This window comes from Peromyscus maniculatus, chromosome 1 (assembly GCF_049852395.1).
Source record: "Peromyscus maniculatus bairdii isolate BWxNUB_F1_BW_parent chromosome 1, HU_Pman_BW_mat_3.1, whole genome shotgun sequence".
In the NCBI taxonomy this organism is placed as follows: domain Eukaryota; kingdom Metazoa; phylum Chordata; class Mammalia; order Rodentia; family Cricetidae; genus Peromyscus; species Peromyscus maniculatus.
This window is the reverse complement of record NC_134852.1, coordinates 152434951-152458454: the sequence shown is the minus strand read 5'-3', so window position 1 is coordinate 152458454 and position 23504 is coordinate 152434951. Positions and strand designations below refer to the sequence as shown.

General features: G+C 54.1%; 1 protein-coding gene across 2 annotated transcripts; it reads left to right on the top strand.

The window, feature by feature from the left end:
* Positions 1-6470: 6470 nt before the first annotated feature.
* On the top strand, positions 6471-23184 carry Dusp8 (dual specificity phosphatase 8). Of its 2 annotated transcripts, none has more exons than XM_006977244.3 (7): positions 6471-6644; positions 11107-11429; positions 12860-12998; positions 18109-18275; positions 18962-19121; positions 19345-19468; positions 19694-23184. In XM_006977244.3, exons 2-7 carry the CDS (start codon positions 11199-11201, stop codon positions 20757-20759), a joined length of 1887 nt encoding a protein of 628 aa, XP_006977306.1. In that variant the 5' UTR covers positions 6471-6644; positions 11107-11198; the 3' UTR covers positions 20760-23184. The 2 variants fall into 2 exon arrangements, with proteins under 2 accessions (XP_006977306.1, XP_042113596.1); XM_042257662.2 differs by lacking the exon at positions 6471-6644 and adding an exon at positions 6938-7023.
* Positions 23185-23504: the final 320 nt, after the last annotated feature.

The following is a 23504-nucleotide window of genomic DNA, read 5'->3' as shown; positions in this document are numbered from 1 at the left end:
AGAATGTTAGTATGTGGTCTAGAGACTGGTCTTGTGATATTTTGGTGAAGAAAGTGGCTGAGACTACTCTTCAGAATTTTGGATTAATTCTGTTGGCAGAAGAAATCTGAAAACAGCCTAGTATAGACTCTGGTGTGGTTATTAGTGGTAACTCTAATGAACATTTATAATGAAAAGGAGCACACTGAACAAGGTAAATTACAAAATGTCAATTTTGAGGAGAAAAAGAGCACCAGAAAGTGGAATGGAGCTAAGTCCTGTGTTCAAGGAAATAAACAGATTAAGAAATGGAATAAAGGGAGTGGTGACCTCAGGTCAAGATCCCACCCAGCTAACTTGTGAAAAGGAACTAAAGAAAAGCTTAGAACCAGGTGTGGTGGGGCACACCTTTAATCCCAGTAACAGGAAGTCAAGAGGCTGGAGGATCTCTGAGTTTGAGGTCAGCCTGGTCTACAGAGCAAGTTCCAGAACAGCTAAGTTTAGGCAGTGAAGAACAGAAAGCTGATGAAGATGAAGATGTAATTGAACAAGGGGGGAATGTCTGAACCCTAGTAAGCAGCCGAACTTGGCAGCTTTAGCCATGTGGTTCTGGCTTTAGAGTTAAAAAAACAAGTTAAGGAATTTGCCTCTGCACCCCCCCCCACCAAAAAAAAGCTGCTGAAGCCAGGCATGTGTCAAGGGTGTCCCTAAATGAAGGCCTAGGAGAGAGGCCACTGGATGAAGCTGTGAAGTTGAAGCCTGGATTGCCTTAGAGAACTCAAGATTTTAGAGATGCCAGAGCTGTGGGATACCTGCTGAGGAGAGCTGCTAACAGGAAGTGGAATGAGCCCAAGAGAAAGAAGTATGTTGTAGTCCGAAGTTTGCCCTGCTGATTTTCAGTTTTGCTTTGGTCCAATATTTCCTTGATATGTTCCCTTCCCTGCATTTTGGAATGGTAATGTATACCCTGTGACATTATATGTTGGAACTATGTGATCTGCTTTTTTATAGGGGATTACAGGTAAGAGATTGCATGAATCTCTGTGGGAGCCCGTTCTGGGGTTCCTCGTGGCTTTACCCAGCAGGTCCGAATAGAGGATGATCAGGACCACGGGCCTGAGTGCAGGTGTCTGAGATGGCCTGCACTTGGCTGTGCTGGGGGAGGAGGTCTTTTGCTCCACCCCCTTGGCGTCTCTATAAAAACCCTGGACCAGAGACAGTCGGGGCCCGTTGGAATAGGTTCCAGGCCCTCTCGAGGCTATCCTTTATTTTCTATCTGTTTATCTCCACAAGATTCTCCGCTATAAATCCTTCTATCTAATATTTCCTGCTGCTCGCACTCAAGAAAACTCTGGGAAGCTGTGGGGGTGGTGGGTAAACGCCCCGCAAATCTCAGAAGAGACTTTGAACTTTGGACTTTAAAACTTTGTTGAGACTGTGATAGACTACGGGGAGTTTTGAAGTTGGACTAAATGAATTTTGCATTATGATATTGTTAAAAGCTTATGGGCATGGAATGTGGTAGCTTGAATGTAATTGGTCCCCATGATCTTATAGGAGTAGCACTATTAGGAAGTGTGGCTTTGTTGGAATGAATTTGGCCTTGTTGGAGGAAGTGTGTCACTGTGGGGGCAGGCTTTGAGGTTTCCTTTGCTCAGGATACCACCCAGTGCCTCAGTCAATGTCCTGTTGCCTGCAAGATGTAGGACTCTCAGCTACTACTCCAGCACCACATGTGTCTGCACACTGCCATGTTCCCCATCATAATAATAATAGACTGAACCTCTGAAACTGAAAGGGAGCCATCCCAATAAAATGTTTTCATTTATAAGAGTTACCATGGTCATGGTGTCCTTTCACAGCAATAGAAACCCTAACTAAGACACTGCCCAAGCATGAGGACAAGAGTTTGGATCAAAGCACCCATCTAGCAAGGTCTTGTTGATGCCTGTGGCCCTAGCACTAAGAGAAGTAAAGACAGAAGGGGGCTTGCTGGTTTCTAGCATAACTAGAAAAGCAGGAGCTCTAGGTTCAGTGAAAGACCCTGCCTTAAAGGAATAAGGTGAAGAGTGATCTGCACCATCCTCCGTTGGCCTCCACTGTGCCCAAAGGCACATAAACCGCATGCCCATGTGAGCACATACAAACTAAAAAGAGAACAAGAAGGGATCTTAAGGGATGTAGAAGGGAAGAAAGAGGAGAAAATAGAATAGATGTGAGGGAAGCAGAGGAAGCTATTTGGGGGGCGAACATTGCCAGCAAGAGAGAGGCAAGCGGATAGTGGAGGGCAGTGTGTGTGTGTGTGTGTGTGTGTGTGTGTGTGTGTGTGTGTGTGTGTGTGTGTGTGTGAAAGTATCATAATAGAAACCCATAACTTTACATGCCAATTGTAGACTTTAAAGGTGTGGACAGTAGCAGGAGGACTGGAGAGATGGCTCAGAAGTAAAGAACACTTGCTGCTCTTGCGGAGGACCCAGGTTCAGTTCCTAGCACCTATACATCACTCACAACTGTCTACAAGTCCAGTTCCAAGGCATCTGACATCTTCTTCTGGCCTCTGAGGGCACTGCATGCACATGGTGTTCATCCATACAGGCAGAAAAGCATTCATATGCATTAAAAATAAATGAATAAAAGCTACCTCATCAGTTAAAAACAATAAAAATAATAAAGTGTAAGAATAAACCTCTTCCTCATACTGGATTGCCTTTCCCAGCCTTAATACAAGGGGAGGAGCTTAGTCCAACCTCAACCTGATATGCCTGCTTTGTTGACAGCCATGGGAGGCCTGGCCCTTTCTGAACAGAAACAGAGGAGTGGATTAGGAGGGGGGAGGGAGGAATGAAAGGACAGGAGGGGGGAAACTGTGGTTAGGATATAAAAGAAATGAATAAATTTAATTAATAGAAAGAAAGAATAAACATCACCTTTTTAAAAATAACATTATCAGTTTGAACGGTGGTCCATGAGGCTGAGGGGGATAAATTCTAGCAAGGACCACTGCTCTGTTTTGTAGGAAGACAAAGGGTTCAGCAGATGGATGGTGGTGGCAGTGCATAGCAACCTGAATATTCTCAAGGCCTCTGGGTTGTGCTCGTCAACGTTGAAAGTATGTGTATTTGACCATAAAATAGAATTTAAAAATAAGGATGGAGGATGTGACTCTGTGACAAAATGATTGCCTAGCATCCACAAGGCACTGAGTTAGATCCCTGGCACTGCCACACTGGTGATGATAATAATAAATATATTTTTTAATCAGGAAAGGGCCATCTGCTGCACTAACATTTCATTTACTATTCCTTCTCTTAGAAGTCAGGCTGGGCAGCCCAAGGGTACACATGGTTCTCATGCCTCATAGGCTGAAACAGAGAGATGAACATTCACTTCTCTTTGCCAAGCAGTGGGGTCAGCCTCTGGCGACCTAGCTGCACCTCAGGCGGCCAGCCCTCGCAGGGTACTGTTGTGGGCGGCAGAGGGCGCCCGTGGACAGAGCAGAGGGACCCAAGCTCGCTGCACCCGCCGGACCCTGCGAGAACAACTCACTCCAGCCAGGACTGCCTCGTCTGAGTGAGCCCCCAGCACCTGTAGAATCCTGTCAACACAAGGGACTCCAAAAGGTGTCCTTAGGCTGAGGCCGGCGTGGAGCGCTCACCTGCGGGCTCCAGTGCCCACAGGGCCACCGAAGGTTGGATATTGTCCTCCCTTGGCACGGAGGTCCTGCACAGAGGAGAGCAGCACCCTGAGACTGCTCTGCTGGCTCCAGACACTTCTAATCCCCACTCAGTTTGTGAATATATGACTCCAATGACCAGCACTCCAGAAGACTGCCTCTCACTACCGGGGGTGTGAGGGACCCAGCACGCCACTGAGAAGGCATAGGTTTGCAGAGCAGGTAGTCCTGGAAAGGTACATAACTAGCAGCATTTGTATGACATTTGTAGGGCACCTAGCAAGCCCACCCACAAATTGTATCTGCTCCAGCATTACCATACGTGTGTCCCAGCACAAAACTATAAACTTACTTGAAATACTTTGAGTTTATTTTGCAACCTGATTATACTGTTTACAATATTGTGTCCCAGTCTCAAAAGGTTGGGGATAGGCTGCTGTCCATCCCACCCACCTGGGGTTTCCAGAAGGATCTCCAGGTCACCTGTGGCCTGCTGCTCTAACCTGTCAAGAATCTGTGCCAGCATAACCAGAGATCTAATGGGCACTCCCAGAGTGTCAGACCATACCCTCCCACACTGCTCCTCACCTGGACACCCTTTTAGGGTCCCCCCCCCCAGCTCCTCCTGGGTCTGGTAGAGCGAGAAGTCATCTCTCTCTCTCTCTCTCTCTGTCTCTCTGTCTCTCTCTCTCTCTCTCTCTCTCTCTCTCTCTCTCTCTCTCTCTCTCTCTCTCACACACACACACACACACACACACACACACACACACACACACACCAGGAGACTGACAGCTCCTCTATCAGCCCCCACACCTGCAGACCCCAAGCTCTTTGAGGCCCTGCCTCCTCAGGAATCCTACATGTCCATCCAACTTGCCACCTGTCCAGGTCTCAGCCTGAGTTGTTTCCCCGTCCCAGACCGCAGCCTCTCCTTTCCTTGGGCTCAAAGTGGGCAGAAAGCCAGCACATCAGCAATCTTCACCCCAACACTGACCTGAGTGGATCCAGTGGAGTTGGCCAGCTTCCGCTTCAAGGGCTATCTCCAGTAGGAGACCCCTCTTCAGGGCCGAGTGTGAGGCAGGGAGAGAAAGATCTGAACCCAGTGCCAACCCCAAACATCCCTAGGGCTCCTCAGGCTTCCTTCCTGGCAGCACCCCCAAGTTGTTTGTTTATTTTGTGCTATTTCTGAACCAGAGACAACTCTTCCCTCCAACCTGTGTTAATCCCAGGCTAGACTCCCAGACTGCCCCTGGGCTACATGGGGAGATTTCTGCAAGCTGTCTTCAAACACCCATGGTGAGCCGAGCCAAGCAGGATACAGCAGGGTAGAGGAGGTCCCTGCAGAGCCTTGCCCAGCACCCACGGTTGTTTGTAGTATCCTTCACCTAACCCACACTAGCATCGGAGTGAGTGTTCCTTTGTGCCTGCTTCCTTTTCTGTGACTTTTCATTCAACTAGCCTTCTCCAAGCTCCTTCCTTCACCTGGGGCTGGACTCCCAGGGGAAGTTCAGAACCACTCCCCTCAACAACAAGAGACTCATGCTATTTGGTCACCTCACTGTTCACCCAGCAGCCTGGATAGGGGCACTTTTGTGAAATGTCCGAGGTAGCCTGGCATCGTGGTGGGTGCTTGTAATCTCAACACTAAAGGCTGAGACCAGCCTGGAGAACAATATAGAGTTTTAGGCCAACCTGGATTGTATAATAGATCCTGAGGAAGGAGAAAACTAAGGACTCACGTGGTTTCTGCCTGCAGGTGAACCAGAGTGGCACAATACTTCCCTTCCTCTCGGATCTGCCTGACCCCTGTGTATTTCTGCCCTAGTTGTAATTACCCATGTTTTGTTCTGAGTGCTCACGTGGTTGTGCTCGCACAGTGGGATGAGGCCGACAGTCCCCAGCGGGTAGTGATGTCTGGGTGGGAGCAGAGGGCTGTTTCCAGGGGGCTTTTCACTGGAAGCATCAAGGACTGAATGTCATAGGTAGGGGGCAGTGCCGCCTGGGGAGAATCGGTGGGTCTGGAGCACCGCTCCCGAGTTCCCGGGATTAGTGACCTGAGGCAAACCATATAACCTCGGAGCTTCTCCCGCAAGGTAGAGAGCTGAATCCCCACCTCTTCCAGGGGTCGTAGAAAGGACAAACGTGGACGCCGCAGGTAAGACGCTTTGCGGGCGCGGTTCTCCGTGAGCGTGTGTCCGGGCTGCACCGGGGCTAGACGCACTCTTGGAGGGCGTCCCCGCGTGAACAAAGGCTAAGGGAAGGAAAGAAACCGACGACAGCTCCAGTTCAAGAGGGCACACAGGGACAGTAGGCGCGGGTCAGAGTGCCGCTAGGTTGAGGGTTCTTGGGGCCACCAGGAGCCCTGGGCTGGGAAGGCTTCCTGGAGATGGGGAGCCGCGGCATGCGTGGCCCCTTTAAGAATCGGTGCCCGAGGAGAGCGGGGTGCGGGGGACCGAGGGCGGTGGCAGAAAGACCCACGGCTGCCGCCAGGGCTCCGCACCCAGCGCCCGCTCCGCTGACGTCACCTGCCCCCGAGCGGCCCACTCTGATTGGCTGCAGGTGACGTCAGGGGCTTTTTCGCTCGGCATGACCTCATCCCCGCCGGCAGCCCCGCCCTCCGCCCCGGGCCTGTCACTCGCGGCTCCCGCGGTGGCCGAGCCGGCTCCGCGGACCCCCGCCCCACCCGGACGCCGGACGCCGGACGCCGGACGTTGAGCCGGGCCGGAGCCGCCAGCCGCGCCCGCCAAGCTGCGGGCTGGGATGCGCGCCGTGAGCGCGCGTGCCCGACCGCAGTGCGCGCGCTCCGTCCCGAGCGAGCGCTCCCCGCGGTGGCGGCGACGACGACGGCGGCGGCGGCGACGCGCCCCGCGCGCCTCTCCGGCCCTTGCCCCGGCTGTGCGGGCCCCCGACGGGCCCATGGGTGGCGTGACAGAACGGGTGCCCTGAGCGCGGCACCGACGTCGGGGGCACCCCCACGGCAAGCGAGATCCAGGTGAGCCGGGCGCGGGCACCGGTCGGTTTCGGAGCCGGCTGTGGGCCCGGGGCGTGAGGGAGGTTTCAGCGGGCGTGCGCCCCCGGAGAAGGCTCTTTGGAGCACCAAGGAATGGATAGATGGCTCTGCCCTGCGCCCGGCGCGCGCTGCGAATCCGCGCCCGCACCGAGCCGTCTTTCTATGCTCATTCCTTCTTATCTGGAGGGACGTACGTTAGAGACCTAGGGATTCGTGGGGGAGGGCTGAGATCCTGCACAGATCAGTGAGAATCCCTGCAAGGCGCCCCCGCTGGCGGCTAGAATTGGAGAAGGTCGTCCGCGGCTGCAGCCGGCAGCGAGATGCGAACCCTCCGACGCCAGAAGGTCGGCTCCGGCCTGTGGTAGGTTCTGTGTCTGGAGGGGAGGCCCTAGGACCCCCCCCACTCTGCGGCTCTCTGATGGCTGTCCGGTCACCCCCACTTCAGGGTGCTCTACTGGCCTCTGCGGATAAAGAACATCCTTACCCGACGCAGAGGCAGCAGGCGCGATGCTGGGGGAGGGGCTAGCACAGCTGCCTCCTGCAGCCTGTCTTCCTGGCCTATCTGCCCACCTTGGGAGGGAGCGGCCAGTCAGCCGCCGCGGGTACCTGTGGGCGAAACCTTGCAGGTGGAGGGGTAAAGACAGGCCCAGATTCCACTAGATCAGACCTCTTGGGTAAATTTGCCTTTGACTCCTTGCTGACAGGGTGTGCTGCGTCTGCAGCCGAGAGATGGGGGCCCTGATGATGCAGTGATGGGGGTGGGGGACCAGTGTGGCATCTGCAATGCTCTGTTGTGCAGCTTGGGGTCGGGGTGTGGGGGGGTGCCTCAGGCCAGGGGCACAGCGTCTTTCACTGTACGAGTGGGTTCAGAATGGAAATCCAGTGACCTGTAGACCCACCCTCACACTTGCTTGCCCTCCCCCCGCCCGCCCCCCCCCGCGGCGGGGGCAGCTGGGTGGGTGAGTGTAGCCTACAGTGCCAGGCTCTGCTCAAGGAGGTCAGAGTCCCCGTGCATCCACTCCTTAGTTAACAAGCACCTGCTAGAGATGAGCAGATCATATGACCAGGAGCTGTAGGTTCATCTTTATGTCTGACTGCTGCAGTCAGCTTAGAGACCTCAGGAGAGTTGCTGGGCAGGTTCTTTTCCCTGTGCCCTTGGGGAGACTTGAGGCTGCCTCTGAGGACTTAGCACTGAATAGAGATGCAGAAAGATTCTTCAAGTCGGTGTCTCGGACCGCTGCCAGCATCTCTCTTCTTGGGCTGATACTGATGTCCAGCGCAGAAGTTTCAACTGGACAGGTGTTTCAATGTGGTGCATCTGTGGATTTGAGGTGATTCAGATATGCAGCTCATAGAGAAAGCAGGGACAGAGGCTGAGTCCACGACAGAAGAGTTAGTAGGTTGTGGTCCTAAGAACCTTATGAGCCAGAGAATCTGACTGGACCTCTCAGGACCACAGCTTTCTCAGGCCTCCACTGTCTCTTCTTGGCCTGGCCATTTGCCTGAGACAATGTTTCTGTCCCCTCTCCCAGGGGAGCCTGGCCAGAGAAGTCATGGGCTCGCCATGCAGGAGCATTTAAGGCCACCCCCTCCCCCCCCCCCCAGGAGATGGTCTCTGCTGGTCTCCAGAAGTGCCATGTGTGACAGTGAGCTGGCATCTCAGTGTCTTGGGCTCCTAATTGCTGGCTCTTTCCTGAAAGCCTGCTTGGCTGTGGCCAAGGACACTCAGGCTAGACCACTGTGAGGGGGACCCAGTCTTACAGTGGCTAATGGTCCTGGCAGCCATTCCTAGAAGTAGGGAGTTCCTTGTTACTAGGCACTGAGCAAGAAGTAGCTTGGTGAGGATGCCCACCCAGGACTTGGGCTTTTGTTGGTCACATAAGGACTCAGGGACCAGAACATGCTGTATGGGAACCCCAGTGTGAAAGGTAATGGACTGGCACTTGATATATGGGCACCAGGACCTTTGATATTCAGAAGACAAGGATATGTATGCAACTGTATACTTAAGTCATGCTCTCCAGGAGACTATAATGCCGTATGTATGTGCAGATGGACACATTGACACATGTATAATTGCACTCAGGGACAAGAAGGATTGTCAATAATGCACGCATCTGCCAACGTGCAAAGAGGTGTGTTCTCGTGCCCAGAGAACAGTGCCTCAGAGGCTGAACTGTGGACCTGGCCTCTAGAATGGGGGCTATCCAGGACCTCCCTGAGAGGCGTGGTCATTGGTTGAGCATGCCTGGGAGAGGCTTTCTCCTGATTTTGGACTTAGGAATGCTTGCCTCCTGGCTCAAAATCCTTTGATGAAGGCCTACAGCTTCTGCATAGAGGATCTTGACCACCCCTCACTCCATTCAGGGTTCTGGAAGAATAGGCTGATAGCTGCTCTTCCTGGGAAGGTCTGGGCAGGGAGTACTTGAGAGCACATGCTTTGCTCAGATTTTGCATGGTCTATCTGTGCCCTGATGACCTTCTCGGAATTGACCCTGCATCTCTACTTCTAGCCCCAATGAAATTCTAGGCCTGATGCCCAACACTGAGGAAGCCAGGGTTGAGGGTACAAAGAGGTGCTGTCCGGATGTGCTACTGAAGACCAGCGTAGTGCAGGGGTTCCTGTGTGAGGGGGCTCATCCAGATCTTTGCAGTGCAGTATACTGATGGCCTCGGAGGAATGCAGAGCCAGTGAGCTGCAGTATGGGGCTGGGTCCTGGGAATTAGAGCCAAGTGGAACAGGGTTAGAGTAAGGGGCTTCCTTGCTGTCTTTGAGCGATAGGTCACAGCTACTGGGCACCTGCCATGGAGGAGTGGGAGCATAGAGGAGGGAGTCCTGCCTGATCTGCGGAGCAGCCTGCCTAGTGGCTGCTGCAGTAGGAGCAGCCGTTGCCTGGCACCTCTGCTGTTGCCATGGCAACGACGGAGGTGCTAACTTGCTAATGAGTCCCCCTCCGCTGCAAATAACAATACTGTAATGGTTAATAGGGCCCAGCTCCTGTTCTCAGGGTTCCCTGGGAGGTAGAGGAAGGGACAGGTAACAGGCCTGAACAAAGCTGCCCCCAAACCCACCTGCCATCAACCCCATCGACCGGCTCTCCCCTGCCCTTCCCTCTGGGTCTCAGGCTTCCCTTCCCTGACATCCTCGGCCGCAGCCCCTTGGAGGTTCTGTGATGAGGGTCTTCAGAAGGGGCACCCCCAGCACAGCTTCCCTCAGGGTAGTTCAAGGGCTGCGGCAGAGAGGGTGGGGCTGCGTCTTCTAGCTCCCTGGACTCTCTGCGTCTCTTGATGCAGTTAACCCATACCACTCATCTGGGAGGAGGGGGAAACTGCTGGGTGGGAGGGCCAAGGGACTAGCAAAAGCCCTCTCTACCCCAGCATCCTCCACTGTGGTCCTTTCAAGGTCCTGGACTTTTAGTCCTGCTGTCCAGCCCTGCATGTGGGAGGGCCTGCTCCTTCCTCTGGCCCAGGTCCTAACCAACAGCCTGTTGTTCCCTCATGCCAAACACTAAAGAGCTAAGTCCCTCCCTACCCCACTACATTTGTGAGGTTAGATGGGGGACGAGGGGGAGGCACTACTATTTCACCTCTACTGCCTCAAGCCTCCGTGTTCCCATTTTAAGGCAAACTCATTGTCCTGACATTGCATGTGTCCTGGGGGCTGCAGGGAAGACAGCACCTGACAGATGAGGGTCGTCCAGCCTGTTTGATGGGGCTTCTAGAGGTCCCTTGATGCCGTCTATCTCTAGTTCCTCCACACATTCTTCAGCTCAAGAGCTTCTGGGGCCCCATGCAGAAGGTCCAGCAGTTCCATGCATCCCCAGCACCCCAACCTTCGCCCTAGAGCTGACAACCTCCATCCCTTTGTGCAATAGGCACCAACCTCAGCCCGAAGCACACAACAGTTGCAGTGAAACAGGAGCTCCCAGCACCTGGCCTTCAGCCTCCAGGAGCCCAGGAGCAGGGCGGGGTGGTGCTGGTGGGTGGTCCTGCCCTTCTGTCTACCAGCATCCAGATTATGAGCTTAGAGAACCTTTCCTGGAGATGAATTCTAGGAACTGACCATGCAGCACTGTGTCAAGAAGGGGAGGGAGGTCTGAGAGTCTCTAGCTGGGAAAAGAGCAGAGAGACAAACTCTGTACCCTAGGGTCCTGAGAAGAGGAAAATGCAGAGACCAGCAAGTCAGAAGGCACAAGTTTAGCTGCACCCCACAGCCCATACTAAGAATCCTTCTTTGGGTCCTAATTTGTCCTCTGCCTTACACCAGAACCCAGGCAGAGTAGGGGTCTCTTCTATGCACTCACCTTACTGGGGAAGGTGTTGATTCATCCATCCAGGATGAAGGGCCCAAAGGACATGCCAGCTGCCAAACATACAGCCTGCCTGGGAGCCAACTGTAGCTACCCAGATGCTACCATCTGCTGACCATTCACCTTTCCCTCAGGTCTGGCGCCATGCACTAGGGTACCCAGAACGCTGCAAGGCCACGCCCTCCTCACTTCAGGGGTCACTCTCCCCACTGCCTACCACCCCACCATGGCTGGGGATCGGCTCCCGAGGAAGGTGATGGATGCTAAGAAACTGGCCAGTCTGCTGCGCGGCGGGCCCGGGGGCCCTTTGGTCATCGACAGTCGATCCTTCGTGGAATACAACAGCTGCCATGTGCTGAGCTCTGTGAATATCTGCTGTTCCAAGCTGGTGAAGCGGCGCCTTCAGCAGGGAAAAGTGACCATTGCTGAGCTCATCCAGCCAGCTACACGCAGCCAGGTACCTGTGTTCCCACCTTGCATACATCCCTGGGGCTGACCTTTCCTGAGCAAGCATGCACATGTCACCTCTGAAAGAGACTGGAACTCCTAGACCTGGGGCCCAAGAGTCCTCTGATCAAACACTTCCTCTTCTCTGTCCTCTAATTCCAAACTGGGTTCCTTGGGGTCACAGCTGGCAGTGCTGTAGAGTAGTCCCCTCTAGTGAGACCTTCCTCTAGAAGTGGTGGGAAGCCCCTTTGTCTCCCCATCTACAGGGCAGGTTCAGAGGGTGGACTGTTGAATGGATAAGAGAAGTGGGCTTACACAGAGGGTAGAACCGGGTAGATGCAGCAGGCTGGTGCATTCTGAGGACAAGGACAGCTGGGTCTGGCTACTCTGACTAGAGTGAGGCCAGGAGGGGGTGACTAAGGGGATTATACTAGGCAGACCATTTCACTAGCCTCCCCATTCCTCCCCCTACCTCCCAGAGTCTTAAGTAACCCAGAATGCTCTCTGTGGCCCCCAAGAAGGACCATCCTTCCAGGGAGAAAGGGACAGATTTCTCCCCAGGACTATCCAGTACAATAGCTGGAGAGGGACTAGCCTATCCAGGAGCATGTGTGGCCTAGGGTATTACCAACTTCTCCCACCTCCTTTAGGTTCAGGGGCATGCCAACAGACCAGAGGCTTTCGGAGGTTTTTAGTCCCCAAACTGCCTGACTCCACGATATGATGTGAGAGAACCCAGGTGGGATGCCGCTTGTCGGGAGTCCCCCACTCCAAGGCCAGAACTGGCTCCCTGTGGTGCCAATGAAGGGAATCCAGTGATTAATCACCCCCAGCGAGGACTCCAGCCAGACTGCAATCCTATTGGCTGCCGATGACATCATCCAGCCTGGGGTTGACAGCTCAGCTAGCTTAAAGGCTGAGTGTGCTTGGGAGGCAGGGACATCAGCCTGTCTGAGCAAAAGCCCCTCAACATCTGGCCCTAAGGCCACCACAGTGGGGAGAAAGGCAGGAAGAACCCCAGCTTTCAGCTTCTGCTTCCTGACCTGGTGGTGTTTGGGGAGGGGAGTCCTATTGCAGCCCCAGTTTCTCCATCAGGGGCTGGGGGACAACAAATAAGAAAAGAGGTACTGACCTCCCAGGAAGCCTAGGAGCCAGCCCAGGCTATGCGTGTGTGCTCTCTGGGACCACATTATACCCCCCCCCCGTGGTCGTTAACACTTCTGGTTCTGATGCTTTTGCCCATGAGGGGCATGGCTGCCTAGAACTCAAGCCACCCCCAATCCCCAGTCCCTGCCTGGTGCAAAGCCTCTTAGTGGAACCACGGATTTTTTTCTGCCTGTCCAAGGGAGTGGGAGGGAGGATGACAGCAGCCCCCTGCCTCCTGTCCTCTGCCACCTTGATCTTTCAAATGGCCTAACTTCTGCCCTTATGGCCCCCTAGGTGGATGCCACAGAACCACAGGATGTGGTAGTGTATGACCAGAGCACTCGAGATGCCAGCGTGCTGGCAGCAGACAGCTTCCTGTCCATCCTGCTCAGCAAGCTGGACGGCTGCTTCAACAGCGTGGCCATCCTCACAGGTGAACTCCAGGGATGGGCCAGGGCTATGGGATACCTTCTCTTCCAAGCACCCCTGCCCATGCCCTTGGCTGGGACAGGAGTGTCAGAAGAGAAGCAGAAGTCTGGGCCAGTAAGGGGATGCTAGTGCCTCTAGAGTTCTCAAAACGCACCTCCTCCTAAATAAACAGCAGAAGAGGTGGACAAGCAGGAGCTCTCCCAAAGCCATGTTTTTGGTAGAGAGGGGGCCAGGGACCCAGGCCACAACCTGTCCCTGTCTCAAGGAGAAGATGTGGAGGCTTTACCTCCTGAAAACCTCAGTCTATTCCAGAACTGGTCACACAGCAGGAACCTTACTCAGAGAAGGTGCCAGTTGGCCACAGGTTATCTCACAACAGCCTACTCCATCATGGCTACTACTTAAGGGACCAGCAGAGTATCTCTCTGGGCTACCTGTGCTCCAAAAGCAGTCTGGCCAGCTGGCCTCCAGTCTCCACTCAGAGTCATACACACCCGCTGACTCATGTCTCATACTCCCACTCTCAGCCATGTGCTTAGGCACACTCACCCTCAGGCCGTGGCTGAAAGGGCTTTTGTAGAATCTACCTCCCTGGGAGGCAGCCTAGATTCCTAAATAGCTGCTAGAGTGGGCTTGTTCCAGGATGCCTGCTCTGGCTGGCTGGAATCTGGGCCCTTTGCTGATGCCCTGTGCCCATGCTGGTAGCCTCTGCATAGCACAGAGCTGATGGAGTGTCCTCCACACCCACTGCATATGGGGTGGAATAAGTGAGTGGGTGGCCAGGCCAGTTTAGTGGCACCAGAATCCCATGAGTACAGTGACATCCAGCCCAACCTGAGAGGGAGGCTGGGAGGGCCCGGACTGCTTTAACCAGACTGCTAGGTAGATGAACCCAACCTGAGGGGCTTCCAGTGGTTGGGAGGCTCAGTATCATGGGTAGGGCGAGTGTCTATTTGGCCAGTATGGCCCAAGGATATCTGTGTGTCTGTGTGCCCTGAGCCTCTCGTCTCAGCCACATGCATATGTACATGCACCCCACCTCTGGTATCTGTATAGGTGCTAAGCCTGTCTGGGTAGGAATCATGATTTATTGTTGCATGTGAGAATTCTTGGGACCAGAAGCCACATAGCTAGATATACCATAGTTCCAGCTTCCTGGGCTAAGTTTGGGAGGGCGAGGAGTCTGGACCTTTTTACAAGCCCACTAGGCCTATAGGAACACCTCCAGGACCTAACTCAGTACCCTAGTCATAAATGGAAGCATGAGGTCCTTCTGAAAATATGAAGGACTGAGGAGCAGCACCCTTTCTTCCTGGCCCTAGCAGGACAGTTCAAAACCTGGCAGGGCTTGTCTCTTGGGCAAAGGGCAGAAGGCAAGGACAATATTGGAGGCTGGAGTAGTCCTGGGCTGGGATCCTCCCAAAGGGCTCATCTGGACCTGGTTGCGCTCTACCCAGCTCCCTCCAGTTCTAGATATCTGTCTTGCCAAGTCTGAGTCCTTGTCCCCGTTCATCCAAACATTGAGCCAGGGAGTCCTCCTGGTCAATGCAGTGTTGAGACAGACTCAAAGTGACAACACCTTGGCACAGCCCCTGCTGAGCTAGTGTGGAATCAGGAACAGACTACTGAGTCGGGGCTAGGGGTGACTTCACAGCACACATAGTCCTTTGGTCTCCTGGCCAAACACAACAGAGACCAGGCCTTTAAATATCTTCCTCTGGCTGGTGCTCACAGGAAGCTCAGGGAGATGGGTATGGCCAGTGAAGGCAATCAGGAGAGGGTACTGGGAACTCAAACAGTGCCCCCACAGTGGTGTTATCTGGGGGAAGGTGCCTTAGGCTTTGTTCGTTTGTTTGTTTTTTGAGACAGGGTTTCTCTGGATAGCCCTGGCTATCCAGGAACTCTCTCTGTAGATCAGTCTGGCTTCAAACTCTCAGAGATCCACTTGTCTCTCTCTCCCGAGTGCTGGGATTAAAAACCACCTGGCTAGTTAGGGTTTCTATTGCAGTGAAGACACTCCGTGACCATAGCAACTCTTATAAAGGAAAATATTTAATTGGGGCTGGCTTACAGTTCAGAAGTTTAGTCCATTGTCATGGCAGGAAGTGTGGCAGGAAGTATGGCAGCATGCAGGCAGACATGGTGCTGGAGAGGTAGCTGAGGGTTCTACAACTTTTGGGTTTGCAGGCAGCAGGAAGAGTGAGACAGTGGGCCTGCCTTGAGCATTTGAAACCTCAAAACACACCCCCAGTGACACACTTCCTCCAACAAGGCCACACCTCCTAGTAGTGCCACTCCCTATGGGCCTATGTGGGCTATTTTCATTCAAACCACCACAGAGGGTTAATGAACTTAGTCCCTTTTTCCCTTAAGTAAAGTTAGAGTTTATGAAGAAAGAGTTTTAACCTAGATGTCAGTATGCTTTAGGTCCTTTTCTGCTACTGTGATAAAACTTCTAGTCAAGGTAACGTCAGGGAGGAAGGGTTTATCTGGCTCACAGGTAAGGATACAGCCATCACAGTATGGAAATTAAGATTTCAGGAGCCTGAAGTAGCTGATCACATTACATCCACAATCAGGAACAGGACTGTAAATGTGGGTAGGCTGCTGCCAGCTCACTTCCTGCGATTTGTACCGTTCTGAATCCCCTGCCCAGGGAATGGTTATGTTCATAACTGAGATGGGTCTTCTCACATCACTGAACATAATCAAGATAATTCCCCACAGGTTTGCCAGAGAATTCTCTCCCGAGTGAGTCTAGATTCTGTCAAGTTGACAATTAACATTATCCATCACAGTGTGCATTATTAGAGACAAGGGGAGGGAGGGAGGGACATTAGCCTTTTAAACAGCGGGCAGACCCTTAGCCGAGAGTTGGTGCAGCCTACAGTGGTACCATCACTGTGGAATGTGAGCCAGTGATGCCACAGCTGTCGGACAAGCAGGCCCTGCTGCCTGGAGATGCTGACCTGCCCCAGACCCTAGTGGGTAGGTGGCTGTAATAAGAGCAGAGCAAGCCTGGCCATCAGTAGCCTGGGCTGTGCCAAGTTCAGTGCACAAATGAATGCATGTTTCTGCAGATGTCTCCTTGTAAACATCAGGCTTGACAAGGGCACAGTCTCTGGCCTCCCAAGTACAGGGGGTAGGGGCAGTGTATGGGAATGTTCTGTAGAAGAATGAGCTTCAGGGACGGTCAGAGCATTTTCTAGGTGTCCCAGAGACTTAAAAAAATAGCTGAGGTGCACTCACCCAACCTTGGTACCCCCATTTCCACTCACTCACATAGCCTGGGATAGCCCCCCAAATCCCTGAAGCCTCAGACCTTGGGGAGATGGAGTCCATAGGATGGATCCGGAAGGGAACTCAAGGGCCTCAGCTTAGCCTGGGAAGCTTTCTAAGCTGCTGAGAAGTCTGGGGTGGCTATACTTGGTGGACACATTTGAACCTGCCTCCTGTGAGTAGGGTGGACAGGGGTCTCTGGTAGAATGCATACCCTCCCTTGGGCAGGCTGTAGAGGAAAGAGTGAGACCAAGGCTTCTGGCAGAGAGAGGGACAAGAAAACAAAAAGGGCTGTAATCCACGGAAGAGGCTACGCAGAGGCACCATCCCTCTAGGGCCTAGCCCTGAGCGGCACAGACCCCACAATGCCCAACTCAGCCTCCCCTTGGGGTGCCTGCATGGAAGCCGCAGCATTGCTGGTACCACCATGACCAGCCGTTCCTCCCTGCCTAGCCTTCCTGAGGAAGGGGCTGCTTCTCCCCCTAAGGCCACCAAAGATAAGATTTCATTGAGGGAGTAGGGAGCAGCCATAACAGATAGACCGATAGGTTGAGAGGTTGCACGTGTACTGTCTGTGAGCTGGGCCAGTGTGGCAGCAAAGGTAGAAGCTTCCCTGTTCTTAGAGGTTATCTAGGTCCTTGGCACCTGCTTCTTTCCAGACCGGGGGAAAAAGCAGTGTGTGTGTATGTGTGTGTGTGTGTGTGTGGTGTGTGGTGTGTGGTGTGTGGTGTGTGGTGTGTGGTGTGTGTGTGTGTGTGTGTGTCCCCGTCCAGAAAGTGTCCTCACTTTCTCCCATGGGACACATTGGGTCTTAGCCCAGGTGTCCTGTACTTGGATGGTATGATTGAGACCAGAAACTGAGCCCACTTGCTTGTCAGAGCCTGTCATTATGGAGTATAGGAAGTCCCAATCTGCTGAGCCCTCCTCACCATGCTGAGAGTTGGTTTCTGGATGAACCCCAGCCAGGCTAGATGTGGCTGGGTCTGTTTTCACATCTTTATTATTATTTTTCTGAGCCAGTCAACAATGCTGTGTGACAGGCAAAATAAGGAAACTGAGGCCAGAGGCATGCCTTGCCTATGGTCACTGAGTCAGATATACCAGAAGAGCCAGCTTGGGTATCTCAGATTGGTGGAGGGTTTCCTTCCTCAGCCCAGAGTCTGGATCTTGGATGTATCTAGACAGTGGCCACAGGGAGCAGGCTGTTTGTATCCTGTGTGCAGGCTTTCCTGCTTCTCTGTCATCTCCGGCTGGGTAGACTGGAGCCATGGCTGGACCACAAATGCCCTGTGGGCTATGGCAATTCCAGTGGGTGATGTCATGCCCAAAGAGGCCCCACCTCAGAACCTTTCCTCCCAGGCCTGGCACTAGAGCCCAGGCCTGTGGCTTTCAGCCAACTGGAGTCAGGGAGGGATTGCATCAGCATGGAGAGAGGCTGAGTGCCAGCCTGGCCCCAGGCCAGTGATGTACAGGGGCTGGGAAAAGACTTGCCATGCCTGGGGAATAAGAGAAGACCCTGATGAGGTCTGAGCCATCCCCTGCCTGGCTTCCATGTGCTGTGCTGACAGGCCACCTTGACTCCACATTTATGGGCATCAAAGCAGTGCCCCTGAGCCAGTCCCTAATTAGCCTGAGGAGGAATGTGGGCGTAGGTGCCTGCTCTAAATGGGCAGCAGCACACCCCCCCCCCCCCAGTGCTGCAGAGAAGAGCAAGCAGCCTGGCAGCATGAGTCCAGGTGCTAGGCCAGAAGCAGGCTGGGCTTGGGGTCCCCAGAGGAACTCTCCTGCCCTGGCTGGCCAGCCTCCTTAAGAGCCTTCTGTGTCTCCTCCTACAGGGGGCTTCGCCACCTTCTCCTCCTGCTTCCCAGGCCTCTGTGAGGGAAAACCTGCCACCCTGCCATCCATGAGCCTCTCTCAGCCCTGCCTGCCTGTGCCCAGTGTGGGCCTGACCCGTATTCTGCCTCACCTCTACCTGGGCTCTCAGAAAGACGTCTTGAACAAGGTGAGTGCACAGGGGGTCACCGCTGATGGTGTAAAGAGGGGAGATCTGGAATTAGGTCCTAAGATAGTCTGAAGGGAAGAGCAGGTGATAGATGAGTATGAGGTGGGAGCATAGGAGGACCCGGAGCCCCACTCCCTGGACCACAGCATGGCCCAGGGAGGAACCCAGCGAGTCTAGGTGGAAAAGCAGGCTCCCGGACTCTTCTGTGGTGGGGCGCTGGAAGCCTGCATGCCAAACTACTTCTGTCACTGGGCCACTGGCCAGCTCTGAAAGAATCCCGTGTTTTAAAAATGGTGAAGAGGGAAAAGGATGAAGGCACCGCCCAGGCAACCATAAAATTCCTGGGAGCCCAATGCAGGCTGCGGGTGTGGCTTACAGAAGCCATCCTTCCTGTACCCATTCAGCGAGCTCAATGGTTGAGATGAGAAGAAATTCCTAGAGCCAGTCTTTTCCATATAGCAAGATCCTAGACAAAATCTGAGGCTCAGGAGCATCACAAGACTTTAGAGTCCTTCTATTCTGCAGAGAGAGATAGACAGACCACACACACACACACACACACACACACACACACACACACACACACACACAGACAAAGACAGGCACAGACTCTCAGCTCCTCCTCTAGGGAGGGGGCTTTGCTTTTCTCTGCGACCCCATTCTGACCCATCTTCCTCTCCCTCCAGGATCTGATGACCCAAAATGGAATAAGCTATGTCCTCAATGCCAGCAACTCCTGCCCTAAACCGGACTTCATCTGTGAGAGCCGTTTCATGCGTATCCCCATCAATGACAACTACTGTGAAAAGCTGCTGCCCTGGCTGGACAAGTCCATTGAGTTTATTGGTGAGGGGAGGCTCCGGAGGGTGTGTCTGTCTCTATGGGGTGTGGGAGCCTGGCTAGAGGAAGACTGGACAGAGGCAGAGGGGAGGACTACCCCTGGGGCCACCCGGCTCTGAGAAGTCACCTGCACTGTCTGCCATAGAGAGGGTAGGGGCCTACCTTGGGTAGGGAGGAATAGTGTAATCTCAGCCCTCACCTGGTCCCCCCCCCATCCACCTGCCCCCAGATAAAGCCAAGCTGTCCAGCTGCCAAGTCATCGTTCACTGTCTGGCTGGCATCTCTCGCTCTGCCACCATCGCCATCGCCTACATCATGAAAACCATGGGCATGTCCTCTGACGACGCATACAGGTACTCTTCCCCTCCCGGCCCTAGGGACCTGGAACTCCACAACCGATGGCTAACAGCATTGCCCTCCTGTCTTGCCTCCACCCACTTGGATGGTACAACCTACTGCCCTGGCAGGGAGGGAAGGCTGGGGCCCAACACAAAGCTTGGATACCTAAGGGGGCAGTGGGTGCTGCACGGGGAAAATTGGGCAAGACCTGTTCTGACAAATTTCTCTTGCTTGCCCAGGTTTGTGAAGGATCGACGCCCCTCCATCTCACCCAACTTCAACTTCCTGGGCCAGCTGTTGGAGTATGAGAGGAGTCTGAAGCTGCTGGCTGCCTTGCAGAGTGATGGACCTCACTTGGGGACCCCTGAGCCCCTCATGGGCCCAGCAGCAGGCATCCCACTGCCCCGGCTGCCACCATCTACCTCAGAGAGCGCTGCCACTGGGAGCGAGGCAGCCGCTGCAGCCAAGGAGGGCAGCCCAAGTGCTGGAGGGGATGCTCTGATCCCCAGCACAGCTCCAGCCACCAGCGCACTGCAGCAGGGCCTGCGTGGCCTGCACCTCTCCTCTGACCGCCTCCAGGACACCAACCGCCTGAAGCGCTCCTTCTCCCTGGACATCAAGTCAGCCTATGCACCCAGCAGGAGGCCTGACTTTCCCGGCCCACCTGACCCTGGCGAAGCCCCAAAGCTCTGCAAGCTGGACAGCCCGTCTGGGGGGACACTGGGTCTGCCCTCGCCCAGCCCCGACAGCCCAGACTCGGCTCCAGAGGGGCGCCCGCGACCCCGCCGGCGACGTCCCCCGGCCAGTTCTCCGGCCCGCTCCCCGGCTCATGGCCTGGGCCTAAACTTTGGAGACACGGCCCGACAGACTCCGCGGCATGGCCTCTCGGCCCTGTCGGCACCGGGACTGCCCGGCCCTGGCCAGCCGGCTGGCCCCGGGGGCTGGGTCCCGCCGCTGGACTCCCCCGGCACACCGTCGCCGGATGGACCCTGGTGCTTCAGCCCCGAGGGCGCTCAGGGTCCGGGCGCGGTATTCTCTGCCTTTGGCAGGGCGAGTGCTGGCGCACCTGGACCGGGTGGTGGCAGCAGCAGTGACCTGCGGAGGAGGGAGGTGCGGGCCGAACCCCGGGACCTGCGGACCGGCTGGCCTGAGGAGCCTGCTTCAGATACACAGTTCAAGAGGCGCAGCTGCCAGATGGAGTTCGAAGAGGGCATGGTGGAGGGGCGGGCACGTGGCGAGGAGCTAGCAGCTCTAGGCAAGCAAGCCAGCTTCTCCGGTAGCGTGGAGGTCATCGAAGTATCGTGACCCTTCAGGAGTCCCTGAGCCCCCGCTCCAGCCAGGCCAGGTATAAATATATATTATATATAACACACAGAAAGGTAAATGGTTTTACTGCAATTTTTATCAAGAAGTAAATATTTCGATTTTTTTATTTATTTAAGCTAGTGATCTGGCAACTGTGCGGGGCGGTCCTCAAGCTCTGTTTTTACTGTCTGGTATTTAAAACTGAAATAGGTTTCTAAGCAATATGAGGCTACCTTCAATCCCAAGCTGGGTTGACAGGCCTGGGCCCCTCCTCGCCCCTCCCCTCTGGAAACATTACTGACCTTGCAAAAAGCTGCCCAGCTTTCCTGCACTTTTTACATAAGAAAAGGGGAAAAGGAAAAAAAATAACCCTTATTTGCCACAAACTGAGCCGCAGACCCCTTGCCCTTTCCTTTCCTTCCTCTCCTGGTCTCTCCTCTCCTGTCTCATGTCTTGGGCTCTGTAGCAAAGCCATAGGTAAGGGGAGGGGGAGACCCTAGTGTCCCTGCAGAAAGCCCCACAGCAGCCTCTCCCCCGCACACCTCAAGTTGCCAAGTCTTAGTGGCATAGGGGTACCCTCTCTGCTGGTTCATTATCCCCCACCCCAGGGCTGTTCCTTGGCAGGTGTTGGTGGGCACTGGACCCAATGAACCAGAGTTTTCAGGGAGACTTGGACAAGGAGGGCGGGGTTCTTGAGAGCCAGATGAGGTAACCCCGAAGGCAAGGATGGAGTAGACGAAAGAGCTCACACTTCTGTGAGAGTGAGGTCTAGTTCCTCAAAAGGGCCCAGGAGGCCATTCAGAGGAGGATTCTCTCTTTCCTTTGCGGGTGCTCTTGCCCATTGGGAAGCCCAGTAGCACCCCCAGCATGGACTGGGGCAGTGTCAAACGCTGGCGGGAGCAGCTAGGCTAGCTGGGGCTGGCAGGGGCTGGCTCTGCTGGTCAGAGGGGAGCTCTGGGTCCAGTATAAGTGGGGGTAGATCCAAGCTCTCATTCTGGGTTCTTCTTGCCCCTGGTAGGACTTGGAATTCAGGTGCACTTGTGGGTTGAGGGGTCTCTGGAGCAGGCCTCCTTACAGATGGAGCAAAGCACCTACCAAGCCCTTAGGCTTCCAGGAAGTGGGAATCCTCAGCTTTGGGAGAACTATCTCCAAGCAGAGAAAGACCCCATCTAGAGACAGATGCTGGGGGAAGTCCTCAGTGACTACCCCATCCCCCCAGGGGCTTCTCAGGAGAGAGTCCCTCTGTGTGCTCCCTTCCCAGGATACTTTCCCAGTGTCTTCAAGATGGGATGCTTTTTTTTTTTTTAATATTAATTTTTTTTTCTCAGAGCCAATCTAGGAGCAGGGACAGGAGAAAGGTGCCAATCACCCTTGCTGAATACCCTCTTGGACCATTTGGGACCCAAAATTTTGAGGCAGAATAGGGGTCCTTGCCCTCAGATATCCTCAAGTCTAGGAGTGGGGATGTCCTTTAGGAATAAGCTGGGGGCTTGGTAACAGGCAGCTGGGGCAGGACCGAGTCCTGGAGAAGACCTAGAGTGGCACCTTTCTACCCCCGCTCCCTTACTGTGCCCTTCTGTTTGTTCTTCCCACCCACTGCCCTGTGTTCCTGTCATTCTCCTCCCTAAGCAAAAATCCTGTTCCAGTTCTCTTGATCCCACCCATCCTGATCCCTGAGAAAATAAGCTATTGTTGTATTTGCAATCTATGGATTAGAGGTTTAAGTATTTATTATTATTGGTTAATTTTATTATTATTATTATTATTAATTATGTAAATTTGCCTCCTGTCTGTCATTGAATTTCTAAGGTGACCCTGGGTGTGGAGGATGCACTGGCTTCCCCCTCCTTGCCCCATCCTACTGCTGTCCAGGAGACAGTAGTTTGTGGCCACCAGTTGGACCCTAAAGATCCCCCTTGGGTCTGGTCCCTCCCCTCTCTTGGTGGAGATATGGCATCTATCCTGGACACATGGGGCCCATTGGCCTCAGTCTGTCTCTGCTCTCACTCACTCATGACCCTGGTCACTCCAAAGTGAGCAGACAAGATGGAGGAGAAGGTCTCAGCTGCCTGCTTCTGTGCAGGGTAGGGAGAGACGGAGCACAGGCCCACCCTGGTGGCTTTTCACCGACTCTCCAAGCTGTGGAGGGTATAGGGTCCTCTCTGAGCCTCTCCTGTTCTCTCACCCTCCTACCTGGTCACTGTCTGGCACTGGAATGGCCCAGAATGCACCTGCCCCCCTTCTGTTGTTTTCTGGAAAGTCCAGTATAGGAGAGGTAGCTGGTCCCTTGCCCAAGGCTTCTGGTCCCTGAGGACCAGGGTGCCAGCTTCCCCCTTGGGACCTTGCCCCATGAGGCCGCACTTTCCCGTCCCTCCTTTTGTATTTGAAACAATGTGTTGTAATAAATCATGAGAACGATGTTTTCCCCAGGCCTCTGCTGCCTCTTTCTTAGGGCTGGTTGTGGGAGAGAGAGGTTGGGCACTGGGGGGGCAGTCTGGAGGCTCCAGGAGACAAGGATCTGGTAAGTTGTGTCTGCAAAGTGGGCAGAAGGAAGAACCTGAGGTTTATCCTTGGTAGGCCTGGTATAGGACCTGGAATGTACTCTGAGGATATAAAATACCTGTTTTCTCATCTTCTCTTAAAATAACTGAAAACTAGATCACTTTAAATATCAGTTCACAGGCTGGGGAGATGCTTCAGTCAGTATGTACAGTGTTTGCTGGGCAAGTGTGAGTACCTGAGCTG